The following is a 13,617-nucleotide window of genomic DNA, read 5'->3' as shown; positions in this document are numbered from 1 at the left end:
CACAATATAACTATCTGCTATTGGGTGGTCTTCAAGTATCATGAATAAGAAGTGTGTGATGCTGAGTCATGCTGCAGTTTTCCTGCTTTCGTACACTTGTGCCACTTATGACTCATCTTGAGCACAACAGCTTGGAGGTCTCCAGTAAGAATGCAACACTTGTCCTTTTTATTTCCTTCTGCTTCCTTTCATTCTCTCTTGTGGTGAGACTCAATTCATAAACCAAATCTTTGCATTAGAAATCACTAATATTTCATCTCCCTGATGCATAGAATTAATAGGAGAAGCGGCAACTACTGGAAAGGACTTTTTTCATGTTTTTTCTACAGACATGGATCTCTCCCACTCCTTGGGTCATAACTAAAAGTTACCCATGGGCTCCCTTCCCCTGAGCATGCCACATCTCCCTTTCAAATAAATAGGACTCTGTCGGTGCACCTACACATACATTTAAATGCACATTAGCCTATTTTAATGCACTTGAAAGCATCACTGAAAAAGTTCTATTTAATGAACATTGAAGTAGGCTAATGCGCATTAAGCATCACTTGCTCTTTAGTTAATGCACATTAAGAAAGGCTAACATACATTTTCCTAGTACCCTACAATGGAGGTATGTACTAGATTTAATATGCATTAACTGAAGTGTGTTAATGCACATGAGGTGCACCCCTGTCAAAATGAATGAACTGGGTTGGGTCCACAAACCTTAATGAATTTTATATTGCTTTTTCTTTTTTCCCTGTTTGCCTATTTCCCAATTTGCCTGCTTTCCTTTTTGATTTCTCAACACATCAAAACAGGGTGAATGTCAGCTATAAGTGAAAGTTACTTTCAATAATTTTAGACAGGGGTGGGAAAAATACAGCCCATGGGCTGGATACAGCCTGCAGAGGGACTTTGGCCTGTGGTGGGTCCCTCTATTCCACCTGGCCCAGGTACCATCTGGCCCCTGGCGCTTCCTGCGGCCCCCTGGGCATGTATCAGGGCTGGGGTGGCTCCACAGCTGGACTGCCTTTCTAGGCAGCCCAGGTGGTAGCAACTCCTTCCAGCTGCCACCACCCACTGGCCCCATCCCCATGGTACTGGCAAGAACCTCAGTGCACAGCCCTGACCCACTGTGTGTGCAGGTTCCAGATGGTCTGCTCCAAATGAGGCAAGTCCCGAGTGGGTGCAGGGTGGACTGGGGTCAGGGCTGGGGCTGGGGCTGGAGCTGTGCTCTACAGGTGGTGGTGGTAGGGAGAAGTCATAGGGCATGCAGGCTCTGGGCTCTTGCATAGGGAGGTGCTGACTGGCCTTTGGCAGCTCTCCAACTACCTGCATGGCCCATGGGCCCAAATAATTGCCCAACCCTGATTTAAGACATTAAAATCATGTAGTAATGCCAACTGTCACGAAACCATTGCAAAACTTGAGATTTCTGAGTCAAAGTAACTCCAATTTGTGATCTCCAGATTCAACCCTCAGATCTATGGATTTTCCCAGGTCTAGTAAGTCTATGGAGAGGAAGGGACAGGGCGGGAGTGTGCGAGATCAAGGCCCCTGTGGTGTGAGGGCATGGGGCAGGAGTAGGGGATGGGGTGAATGGGGCCCCGGTGCCAGGATGGGTCGGCCAGAGGTGCAAGGGAGCGGTGCGGTTCCCCATAGCATCGCACAACCCCAAGGCATTGGGGGGCATGTGCCTCCCACATGAGGCAGAGATGGGCTGCTCACTGCAGGCTTGGAGGCCTGCACCCTGCTGCCTTTGTCCTGGGAGGTCAGCTGCATGATGCCAGTGTGCTTCCTGCTCCCGGGTGGAGAGATGCACCACGCACCCCATGTCCCCTGCCTGCCCAGGGGGCAGCAAAGGCATTGCACAGCTAAGCTCCTGGGGCAGCCAGGTACAGAGCCACGAGCCCACAGTGGGCAGCCTGCCTCTGCCCCAGGGGGGAGCACATGCCCCCCATACCTCCTCTGGGGCTCTGCACTGCTTTGGGGAGCCACACCCCTCCCCCGTGCCTCTGGACGACTCACCCTGGCCCCATTCACCTCAGCCCCTCCTCCCACCCCACGCCCTCCCTCACCATGGGGGCCTCAATCTCTCCGCCCCAATCCCTTCCTTCCCCCCACCCCTTCCCCTCCATTTACCAGCTGGGTGCTGTCTGTGTCCATGTGTCTGTTCCTCACTACCAAGCCACAGGCCCCCCAGCCCTGCTGCTGCCCCTCACTCCTGACCCACCCATCTCTGGGTGCAGGGATCTCTCTGTGAAGGGACCCTCCATCTCTGGGCTCCGAGCCCCCCACACACACCCATGGACTCCCACACCTTCACAAGTAACCCCCAGCACACACGCTTCAAAAATAGCATTTAATAGATTACATGCCAATCTCTTTATTTTTTTAAAGAGTTTGTCTCCTGATTTTTGGCTGGGTGGGGTTGGCAAAACTGCTCATGGATTCTCCAAAGCCTCTGCTTCCTGTCTCTTACCAAGAGAAAATAAGGGCTTGTGACCACACAGCTTTCAGAACAAGACTATGAGTCGCAGTGCTCCCTTTGCAATACTGGTGCAGTTTTACTGGCATAGCTGTCAGGTGTGAGTGTGAGAGAAAGAATCAGGGTTATATGGGGGAATTGTTTAGTTTTTGCTTACAGAACTAGGTAATTAAAAGCCTTTGTGTAGACACAGTTGTTCTCTGACCATTCAAATGGGGCTGCTAGCATAGTAAGGAAGCAAAACCATTCAGTGTCAGCAAGTAGAGACCTGAGCCATATTAATTAATGTTGACTATAGGTTAATCATTGTTTGAGGTAAATGTAGGCTGGGAAAATATTATGTTAAGCTGCAGACCAGAGATCCATAGTTAAAAACCACTCAGGAGTCAGTCTTCATCACAGAGTTCTGAAACGGAGCTGGCCTCATTTTGCCCTGAGAGACATTTTGCAACTAAGCACTATGAAGCTCAATAAATTGTTGCCACCCATTGTCAGTAGTTTCTGGTATAGACCAGGCCACAAACAGCATTGTTTTGGAAATTACCCTGGGCAAATGTTTGGATGGTGACTAAATAGGTGAGAAATTCTCCCATTGCATTCTAATTCCTGTTGCTCAGTCTTTGCTTACAGAACTATGCAATTAAAAACCTTTGTGCAGATGCTCTAAAGACTAATTCTGTTGTGTATACAATGGGTACAAAAAGTTTGTTATAGCTTGAATGCCAAAACATTCCAATCTTTACTTGGAAGATAAATAAGTAGACCACCTAAATAAAAACCAGACCACTGGTTAAAACATTTATAACCACCTGAATACCACGCTATCTGCATGAAGAAAAAGGGTAAAATGAGTTCATGGTCTTATGCTAAGTGTCATCAGAAAGAATGGCAGAGCTCCTATTGATGGTCATGATGTGGAGGAAAAAAACAGAAAGGGAAGTAGGACAGAAGTACTGTACTTCCCAAACATGTAAGGCAGTGGTTTTCAACCTGTGTTGGGTGGTCTACAGACTATGTTTAAGGGGTGTGTGAGAGATTACTATGATGAATCAAGAGTGTTTAAATACCCACACTTACAATTCAAATGGGTCCACACCTCCTTCAAAATTGTTTAGGGGTGGCAAATGAAAAAGGGTTAAACCCACTGACTTAAGGGCTTACCCCTCTAGAGCAGTAAGGAGTTTCCTTTGCTAATAGAAAGGAAACAGGAAGTATTATTTAAAGAAGATTTCTCATAGGGTTTGGAGTGATGTTGTAGCCCTGAGTTGATCCAGCAAAATATTTGCACCTTATAAGTTAACTAAATCAAAGTTGCCTAAGGTTTTATTAAGCAGCAGCTTACTTCACTGGATGCTATGAAGGGACTGCAGGAAGCAGAGCTTCTAAATAGAGGTCTCTGACCTGGGGAAGGGTACTGTGTTACCCCAAAAACTTATCTATATATAGGCCAACATGCAGTTAGCCCAATAAAAGGTATCACCCACAAAAATTCTTGCCTTTTTCATAACTCTTAGATATCATCAGGGCAACAGCATCACCTCAATACTAGAATAGAAAGCTGTGATTAGAATACAAAGATAGGGAGGGAGGATGAAAAGGAGGAGACACTGAAGGGAGAGGCCAGGTGGGTAGGAGAGAGAAAAACAAAGTAGTTAACCCATTGAGGGGCCTAGGGGGTTATAAAAATTAATCCAGGTAATGGGATAAGAATCCGGTCTTGGTTTAGAACAGTGGGGAAGCCAGCATTTTTGGAAGGCATGCCACAAAATAACCATGCATCCTTCCTGAGTGCCACTCCAATCCCCCTCTCCTGCTTGATCTGCTGCTCTGTGCTTCCTGACCAATCTGCTTTCTGCCCTTAACTCCCTGATGATCTGCAGCTCTGCCTTCTGCTTCCTGCCCTATCTGCTGCTGTGCTACCTGTCCCTTCCCCAGTCTGCTGTGTGCCATACACAGGCTGCCCATGCTACTTGTAGGTTGGCAACCTCTGATTTAAACCATACTTAACACAACCCTGACTATACAAACAAATGGAATGGCAAATTGAAGAACAAGAAGTCATCCACAGACTGGATTAAGTATGGTCTAACGCAAGACTACAGATTGTTATTTCTCCTGGATCTTTAGCTGAATAAAGCATAATAATAGCATATTAGGAGGGTGTCTAGTTTGTTTTCAAATGGAGAAAATGTGTTACATTACACAATGATGCCCCACACCACCTTCAATTCCCCTGCCTCTCCTGCTTTTCACCATTCAAGATCCACCCATGACTCCAGGGTAATGTTTGTATTTAACAAGGGTTCTTGCCAAGGCTTATTTGTCCCTTAACAACATAACATCATGACCAGTAGGTACCACACTCATGTAAGCACTCATTTGATATGTTGCTTGCTCAATCTAAGAATAAAATTCAAAATGAAAACTACTAACAAAGGCCATAGATTTTTTTGGGTGATATTTTTTATTGGACCAACTGCACAGTTGGGATAGACTTAAGAAAAGCTTTCAAATGCAATTCATTCTTCTTCAGGTCTGAGATCAGACCTCCAGTACTCCCATAATAAAAGTCATGACTGTCAGTGGACCTACCTTGGGGAACAGAGTGCAGTAAGAGGGGAACTTGCATCCTAACAATAGTGCTTGGCATGGTGCATCCAAATTTAGAAATGAAGAAGGAACCTAGCAAGGATCTCCCAGATGACTTTTTAATTGCAGTGATGTAGGAATGGAGCAGAGACAGTTGCTCAGATATATGGGTCCCACAACATTCTGCTCTTTAAAATGCATCAGCAGTACCTTGGCTTGCACCCAGAAGCAATCAGAGTACAGATGTTACAGGTTCCTTACAGGGTTTGCCATCCATGAGATGGGCAGCTATGTTATGGCTTGTACATGTTTGGTATGTAAACACCATCTCCCCTTTTAAAATAAATGTCTCCCTTTTTCTCCATGTTTACAGCATGTGCAAGCACTCTAACTGGCAGCCCAAATTTCATCTCTTCAATTACTGTTTCTTCCTTACCCTCCAAATTTGCCTGTATCCTACTCTTAAGTAGAGAGTCTATTTAGCTCACTGTCATTTCCATTCTATCTCTCTGTCCTGTCCCTCTTTATTGTTGGACTCCTCTCAACCATCAAACACTATTCACAGTTAAAGTTAACAGCCAATAAAAGGAAACAAACAAGTCAGCAAAGTGCTACACATAAGTGGAACTAGCAAGCCCGAGGGTGGATCAAAAGCTTCTGAGCTAGATAGTGCTGATGGAACTGCCGTATAGCTGTTATGACTGACTAGCTTCATCTTTGCTGTGCAGTCAGATGATGGGGTCTGATAAAAATGGGCTCTAATAATGGCAACATGAACTGGAGCTACAGATCACCATGTAGACAAAACCTCTGCATGGAATAGGTTTAGGTTTTGCTTTAAACTGCTATATCCTTAATGCAAATCAACTGGAGAGATAATATCCCTGAAGCAACCTATTACTGAATATAGGGGGAGGTCAAATTGATTCACTGTAGTTTACCGGATTATTATTTTTGGTGGCCTCATTCTTACAGTTGTTGTTATTTCTATCCCTTACGGTTGGAAGTACAGAGGTCCTATCATGAATACTTGTATTACCATTGCATTAGAGGACCTAATGATTTTTAATGTATTTATCCACCTAACACATCAGTGAAGTAAGGCAGAGGAAGGGCTATTTCACACATTCAGAGATTGGGAATGTAGATCACTTGTGCTTCTTGGTGCTTATTCTCAATCACACAGGAAGTCTGTAACAGGGGAGGGAATTCAACCCAAGCTAGAATCGTAGCCACAGAACAGTCCTTCCTTTCTTTGTAAATTCAACTGGATGCAGACAAACAGAAGCAACAGGTTTCAGGCCAAATGCCACAGGTGTGGGAGATCTCAAATCTGGCAGAACAGTTGGGGTTCTTCAGAGTTGTGCAGCCTGCCCAGGGAGACTTCCCATAAAGGAAGTCATTGGTGTGAAGGTCAAATAAAAATAAAAACAGTTGTCCACTGCTTTCTATTGCAGTGGGGTCTCAGGGCCTGAAAGGATCAAAGCTCCATTGTGCAACGTCCTCCAGAGAGTACAATAAAGAGTACAGAACTCATAGCCTTGTCTATGAAAAGAGACAACACGTAATTAAACTAAATAATGGGTAGGGGGAGTGGTGGGGAATAAGGATGTGACAACAGGAAGGCTAAATGTCAGGCAGAATATGTACAGGCATCGCATTTAGATCAGTGGTCACCCACCAGTTCATCAAGATTGACAAGTCGATCAGGGAGCCCCTGACAGTCGATCTCAGTCTGAGGGGACTTGCAATCGGGAGCAGTGGGACGCATGTGGGGAGCATCCAGGATGCAGTCTAGGGGCAGCAGGACATACAAGTGGCAGGATGTACGTGGCTGGGCTGAGGCTAGGCCTCAGCTTGGGGCTTGGGGCGCAAAGGCCAGGGCACAGCAGCAGCCACCTTGCCCCATGCACAGATCAGGAGACCATGTGGCTCCTGGGCTTCCACCAGTGTGCATGCAGCAGTGGGAGCCTCCTCATGCACCTAGATGAACCATCCAGGCTCTGAAACTTCCCCAGCCTGGCCTGGCCAGGGCCTCACTCTCCCCTGCCCCTGCCCCTGCCCCACCCTTCCATCACTACTGGGGCCTCGATCTTCCCCTCCCACCCACCCACAGGCTGACCCGTTGGGCTGGGGGGCAGAGGAAGCAGGGCAGGCAGGTGGGGGAGGGCAGTAGATCCTGGATTGCCCTTTACTTCAAAAAGTGATCTTCACCTTAAAAAGGTTGGAGACCACTGATTTAGATTGACCTAACTAGAGTCAACACCTGGGCTAGGGACAGACATTACACATAAACCACTTTAAATGAACGTAAACTGGTTTAAACCTGTAACAGAACGTAAGTTCAGTGAACATATACCAGTTTCAAAATGGCTGAAACTGTTTTCAGATAACCCTGGTTGAGTGTAGTATCAGATTTAACTGATTTGGGTGAAACTGATCTATGCAATGTCTGTCCCACACCCCTTCCTGGTTTAAGTTAAACCAGAGTCCCCCAGTATCCCAGATGCTTTGCAGGGCTGGACTGGGCTGGGCAGGGCTGTCTGCTCCAGAGAACAAGGCTGGCCCCACTCCTCTGCTCCCTAGCCAGAGCTCCAGCAGAAACTGCAGGCACAGCAGGATCTCCCTGGCTTCCTCTTGTCCCCTCCTCCCTCCCCCCTTGCCCCCGCTCACTGCTCAAGCAGGGCATCCCCCCCTCCTTCTCTCCCTCCCATTTCCCACAGCAGAGACCCCAGCTTCATGGACCCATTATTCTGGCACACATCCACAAGGGGCCTGCAGGGGACTGCATGCTTAGGGGCAACCAAGACGGGTTCATCAGTGGCAGGTCCTGTCAAACCAACCTGGTGGCCTTTCAGATCACCAAATCATTAGATGCAGGGGTAGTAGTGGACATAGTCTTCCTGGACTTCTGGAAGGCTTTTGACACTGTCTTTCACCCCATTCTCATTAACTGGCTGGAGGGCCACACCCAGAGGGTGGTAGTGGATGGGTCCTACTCAACCTGGAAGGACGTGGGCAGTGGAGTTCCACAGGGCTTGGTCCTCAGGCCCGCACTGTTCCACATCTTCATCAGTGACTTGGACGAGGGGGTAAAAAGCACCCTGTTCAAATTTGCTGATGACACTAAGATGTGGGGGGATGTGGGCACACTAGAAGGAAGCAACAGGCTACAATCGGACCTAGACAGGTTACAAGGGTGGGCGGATGAGAATAGGATGGGATTCAACACAAACAAGTCCAAAGTGATGCACCTGGGGAGGAATAACCGGCACCATACCTACAGGTTGGGGAACTCCCCTCTTGTCAGCACAGAGGCAGAAAAGGATCTTGGAGTCATCATTGACTCCAAGATGAACATGGGCCAGCAGTGTGGGGAGGCAGTCAGGAAGGCCAACCGTATCTTGTCATGCATCCACAGATGCATCTCGAGCAGGTCCAAAGAGGTGATCCTCCCCCTCTATGTGGCCCTGGTCAGGCTGCAGTTGGAGTACTGCGTCCAGTTCTGGGCACCGCACTTCAAGAGGGATGTGGACAGCATGGAGAGGGTCCAGAAGATGGCCACTCACATGATCAGGGGACAGCAGGGCAGACCCTATGAGGAGAGGCTACGGGACCTGAACCTGTTCAGCCTCCAAAAGAGAAGGCTGAGGGGGATCTAGTGGCCTGTTATAACCTAGTCAGGGGGGATCAGCAGGCATTGGGGGAGTCACTGTTTCCCCGAGTATTGCCAGGAGTGACCAGGAATAACAGTCACAAGCTGGCAGAGGGTAGATTTAGGCTTGATATCAGGAGGTGCTACTTCACGGTCAGGGCAGCTAGGATCTGGGACCAACTTCCAAGAGAAGTGGTGCAGGCTCCTACCCTGGGGCTTTTCAAGAGGAGGTTAGATGAACACCTTGCTGGGGTCGTTTGACCCCAGTACTCTTTCCTGCCATAGCAGGGGGTCAGACTAGATGATCTACTCAGATCCCTTCCAACCCTAGAAACTATGAACCTAATATGAAACTATGACCCTAGGCATGTGGTATGCTAGCTAATGCTGAAAGGTGTCTATGTGTGTGTCTCCAATTTCACTGGGACAGGACAAAGGCAAACACTTAGGGCTTTTTGGAGCTAATCAAAAGGTCAGCTGGTAATGTCCCTCTGTTCTTTCCTTGGAAAAATCTGTTTAAGAAGAGCTTGAACTAATAAGAGAGGCTTTTGTTTTCATGATGGGCTGAACAATGCTGTGTTATCAGCCCCCTGCTGGCTCCCTCACTTGTCAGGTTTGCTACGAACAGTATGAAGAAGCAGAGAGATTGAAAAACTCAGTATCATCAACAGGTGCATGCACTGCATCCCCCCTTTGCCTCAGAGTGCTAGTGGGGGGCTGGGGGCTGGCAACAATCCTGCCCCTTGAGCAGTGAGTGGGGAAACGCCTGGGACTGTGCAGGCACGATGAGGGTTTAAACCCCTCCTTAATCAAAGCATCCTACCCAGGCCTGGCCATGCCCCACCTCAGCTCAGCACTGTGGAAGGGATGGGAAAGCTGCTCTAGCACCCCCTGGCTTCTAGCCTGAGCCACTGCAGCAAAGTGCCTGCATTTCCTCAGTCCAGAGGGAATGTCTGTGCCCTTGCAAACCGGTTCAACCTAGGCAGGTTAGAGTAACCTGCAAAGATTGAATCAATTCAGGCTAAGGCTTTTCAAATGTCTGTCTCTAACCCTATTCTAAGGTGAAACTGATTAGGATCTGTCCCCTAGCAATAGTAAGTAAACAACAGGGCCAGACTTCCACAAGTACTCAGTACCAATTAGTTCCTCAAATCTGGCCATCTCTCTAACTCCATAGTGGAAGCTGCTGGCTCCTCAGATCTTTAGAAACCTGGCCTCAAGCATCCAGATTAATGTAGGATATGTTTTCCTTTTCAAATAGGGACGGGACAGCTATTTGGAGAGGTACTATGTATGGCTGCCAATAGAAGAACAGCTCTCCAAGTGTATAATGGAAACTATGGGAAGTCTTTCAAAAACACCTTAAGATTTGCAAGCCTATGGGACTTCTGTTCCTAACTTCTTATAGGTCTTTTGAAATCTTTCCACACAGTAATTGTGACTTATGAGAAAACAAGACAACCTGCTAGCTAATATCATTAGAAAAGCAGAAACATTCAAAGCAACATTCTGAGCAATAGCATACGGTATGTGCACAGGGATAAAGGTTGTAACCATGTTGGTCTAAAAGCAAAAGCAGTCAGTGTGGTAGATGTGATATCTTTTATTAGACCAGCTAGATAGCTGCAAAAAAAATGCTTTATTTGCTAGCTTTCAGGATCATGCACCCTTCCTCAGGCAAAGAAGAATGAAAAGAATGTAAAATTTCTCCCAAGTAGAAATGAAAATTCATATTGTACAGGAGAGCTGGAGGATGGTATAAGTTCTCCTGGGTGGAAAAGTTAATTTTGTGCAAATTGGACTTGGATAAAAGTTGGAGCTGTCTATTTACCTCAGAGGTGTCTGATGTCAAGCAGGATATCAAATTCTTTTCTTGCTTGCTAAGATGTTTCATATGTCAGAGGAGGACTGGAGATGGGAAGGTTCTCCTGGGCAAGGAAGTTCTGTTATGTTTAGCCTGCTCTGCAAGTATGCAAATTCGGCTTGAAACAAAAGGCTGGAGCAGGGGTATAAGTTTCCAGGTATCACGGTGTTGAATTTTACTTCTTTCTCGTAAAGTTGTGATGTTTTCATTTCAAAATGGCTAACTATGATATCTTCCATGTTACAGGAAAGATATCATATATTAAAATCTTTGCATCTCCTTTGCCTGAGGAAGCGTGCATGAGCCCAAAAGCTTGCAATAAAAAATGTTGTTGCAACTATCTAGTGGGTCTAATAAAAGATATTGCCTCTACCACACTGACTGGTATGACCACATACTTTTCCCCCACCTTTATAGCAAGAACAGCACACCACCCAACACCCGTCGTGTTAAAAAGGAATACTCCCATCAATAAGCAGCAGAATGAAATCAATTGATCTTCCATCAGACAGACAACCTTTTTGAAAGGTGATTTAAATAAATCCAAGGAAAAGTATACATAAAAAATGCAGAAGTGTTAAATGTAGCCAAGACTACAGGGTGAGTGAAAGCCCAGGAACTGAACTCCCTGCTTTAAACACTAAACTACAATGCATCTCTTTACAGATGCATTATTTCTTATACCATCTATGTATCAATTTAAGCAAGTGTTAGTATTAGATGTATCCTTATTTTAGTGCCTGGCAATATACATGTGTACATTCTTGTAACAATTCTGGAAGTTACATTTATATATCCCTGGACACTGAAAAACATAATATAACTTTCTAATTTCCTTTGCTAGCGGAGTAAATCTGAATTGATTCATCTCACCTTGACATATTATATAATCTTTCATCCATTATTATTTATTTTGGATATTGCAGTTGACGTACATAATCCAAAAGTAATCAATCCATGGTATATGTCTGCATATAACTGAGCTACGCTATCCCTGAAGACAAAATTTGCATTCATTGTGATTCATGGAAGTTATTTTCAACTTTATTTTCCTTTAAGGCTTAAACTGGAGTTGTATAAACAATAATTGTAAAGGTCCTCTTTTTGAGTAGATATATGGCAAACCACCTGCAGTTGTAACTGCTTAGACTGTGTTTTTTATCATGTCTTGCAAGCTAGACAGGATACGGATCAGCATCTGGAAGGGAAAGTCCTAAGGAAAGCTGGATGTGTGTCAATCCAGAGCTGGTATCCACCATAGCACTGGGCAGCATGGAGATACTCAACAAGCTGTATTTTGGATAAAATATAAAAACAAGGAGCCCCTTTTATGCACTCTCAGAGCTGTGGTGGGCATGAAGCCAGCAATCTTGATGCTTCTGAAAATGCTGCTAGCCTGATTGTCCTTACCAAACAGAGCTTGTGTACATTCTGCCTATATGAATTGTTTTTCCTCCATTTCACATAGGTTCTCTACCCCCTCCTATCTTTGTGTATTGCATTTTTACAGAGTATTTTGCTCTAGAAGTGGCTCTGTCTCAGTGGTAGACACAGCTGATCATAAATGTGAGAAGATATTTAAAGTTTTAAGAACAATTATATTTATTCTATTCTCTTTTAAAAGACCAGTGAAATATCAAGCTGACTATAACATGGCACTGAAGTAAAAGAAGTCTTGAATGCAAAGAAAACCTCTTGAATGAATATATTCTCACTTGGCTCATAAAATGCTGTTTATTTTCAGGAATGAAAGGAATGACTGTCTTGCCTAAGGATCCAAGATGCTCATGTGAAAGCCCTGAAGCTGAAGTGAGTGAGATGGTAAGTTTTCATTTAATCTGTGCTTGTCAGTAAGTTACAGATAAATGTTTTCATTAACGCTTTATGGCAACCAATGCTAGGTGAGATGGCCCACATTCTCTGCTGTGCAATGGCTGAATTTCTCATGTCAGGAATAATTTAGGACAGAAGCTCCAGGTTCCAGCAGTATAAATGACATTCAATTCAGCCTGGCTTTTCTTGGGTATTCTCTGATCTGATGCAGCAGTTGCATTTTGAATTGTTTTTTATAAAGGCACAGGTGTGAAATGTTTGAGTTCTAGTGAAGGTGATAGCCACACAGGTTGGAACATTTAAGGAGGGAAAATTGCTCCAAAGGAAGTCTCAAAGAATGCCAGGTCTCTTGCTGCCCAGTAAAATGTCAACGGGTCACGGCAGAATTAGCATTTGGCCAGCTTGTATAAACCAACTGACCCTTCCTCAGCTGCAGCCAACCTTGCTGTTAACTCTATTCATCTCAAACAAATCCATGACCACTACTGTTCATGGGCCTCATCAAGTGCAGGAATAAAAGAAAAACAATATGTGAAACGGTTCAGCAATCCTGAGGAAAGAGAATGGGCAGAGAGCCTTGTTCATGTATTGTTCACCCTTTTCTAATACTGAAGAGGATATGGGTGGATAGCCCTTTTCTATACCTGTTATGACTTTATTTTGTCATTATTTGACATGGGCGCATATGGGTGTGTGCTAAATAAATTAGTCATAGGAAGGGAAATAAATAATTGAAGACAATGGGAGCTTGAAGCAAACTGGTTCCGGATGTTTGTGCAACATTATTGATATCACTAAGTGGGAAATATGCATATCTAGGGCAGTATGTGACATTGGGTATGGACACACATATATTTGGAGCCAATTAAAAGGGGCAACTGCCCTTTTGAGTTCTAGCTGTTGTGTGTGGACAAGCCAGGAACAATACAAATATAGCAAAACTGCTCCAGCTTTAACATTGCTTCAACACTACTTCATTCATTTTTTATTTAAATTAAATAAAAATAATATTCAAACAGTAAATGTTTGCTGTCAAAGTCTCACAAATAATCAAACCATTAGTCAAGGGTATCACTGGCTAAGGACCTGAACCAGGTGTCAAAAATCCTTTCCTAGCTCTTTCTTCTCTAGGTGCAGAAAGAGGATTTTCATTTTTATTTTTTTAACTTAGTTCAGTTCAGTAATTTAATTCCATACTAAGAA

At 45.0% G+C, this 13,617-nt stretch overlaps 1 protein-coding gene across 8 annotated transcripts in view; it reads left to right on the top strand.

The window, feature by feature from the left end:
- The window catches only part of PALM2AKAP2 (PALM2 and AKAP2 fusion), a 472,880-nt gene that overhangs the window by 269,275 nt on the left and 189,988 nt on the right, over window positions 1–13,617 (top strand). For 5 of the 8 annotated variants that reach the window (XM_090038872.1, XM_090038868.1, XM_090038873.1 and 2 more), the window contains one exon: window positions 12,326–12,402. In XM_090038872.1, the coding sequence (XP_089894998.1) occupies window positions 12,326–12,402 (77 nt within the window). The remainder of the gene's footprint in view (window positions 1–12,325; window positions 12,403–13,617) is intronic. The other 3 variants (XM_090038871.1, XM_090038869.1, XM_090038876.1) reach the window with 1 other exon arrangement.

This window comes from Crocodylus siamensis, chromosome 3, assembly GCF_052110815.1.
Source record: "Crocodylus siamensis isolate JL-2025a chromosome 3, ASM5211081v1, whole genome shotgun sequence".
NCBI classification, from domain to species: Eukaryota; Metazoa; Chordata; order Crocodylia; family Crocodylidae; genus Crocodylus; species Crocodylus siamensis.
Note: the sequence above shows the minus strand (reverse complement) of the source record. Positions and strands in the feature narration are given on the sequence as shown.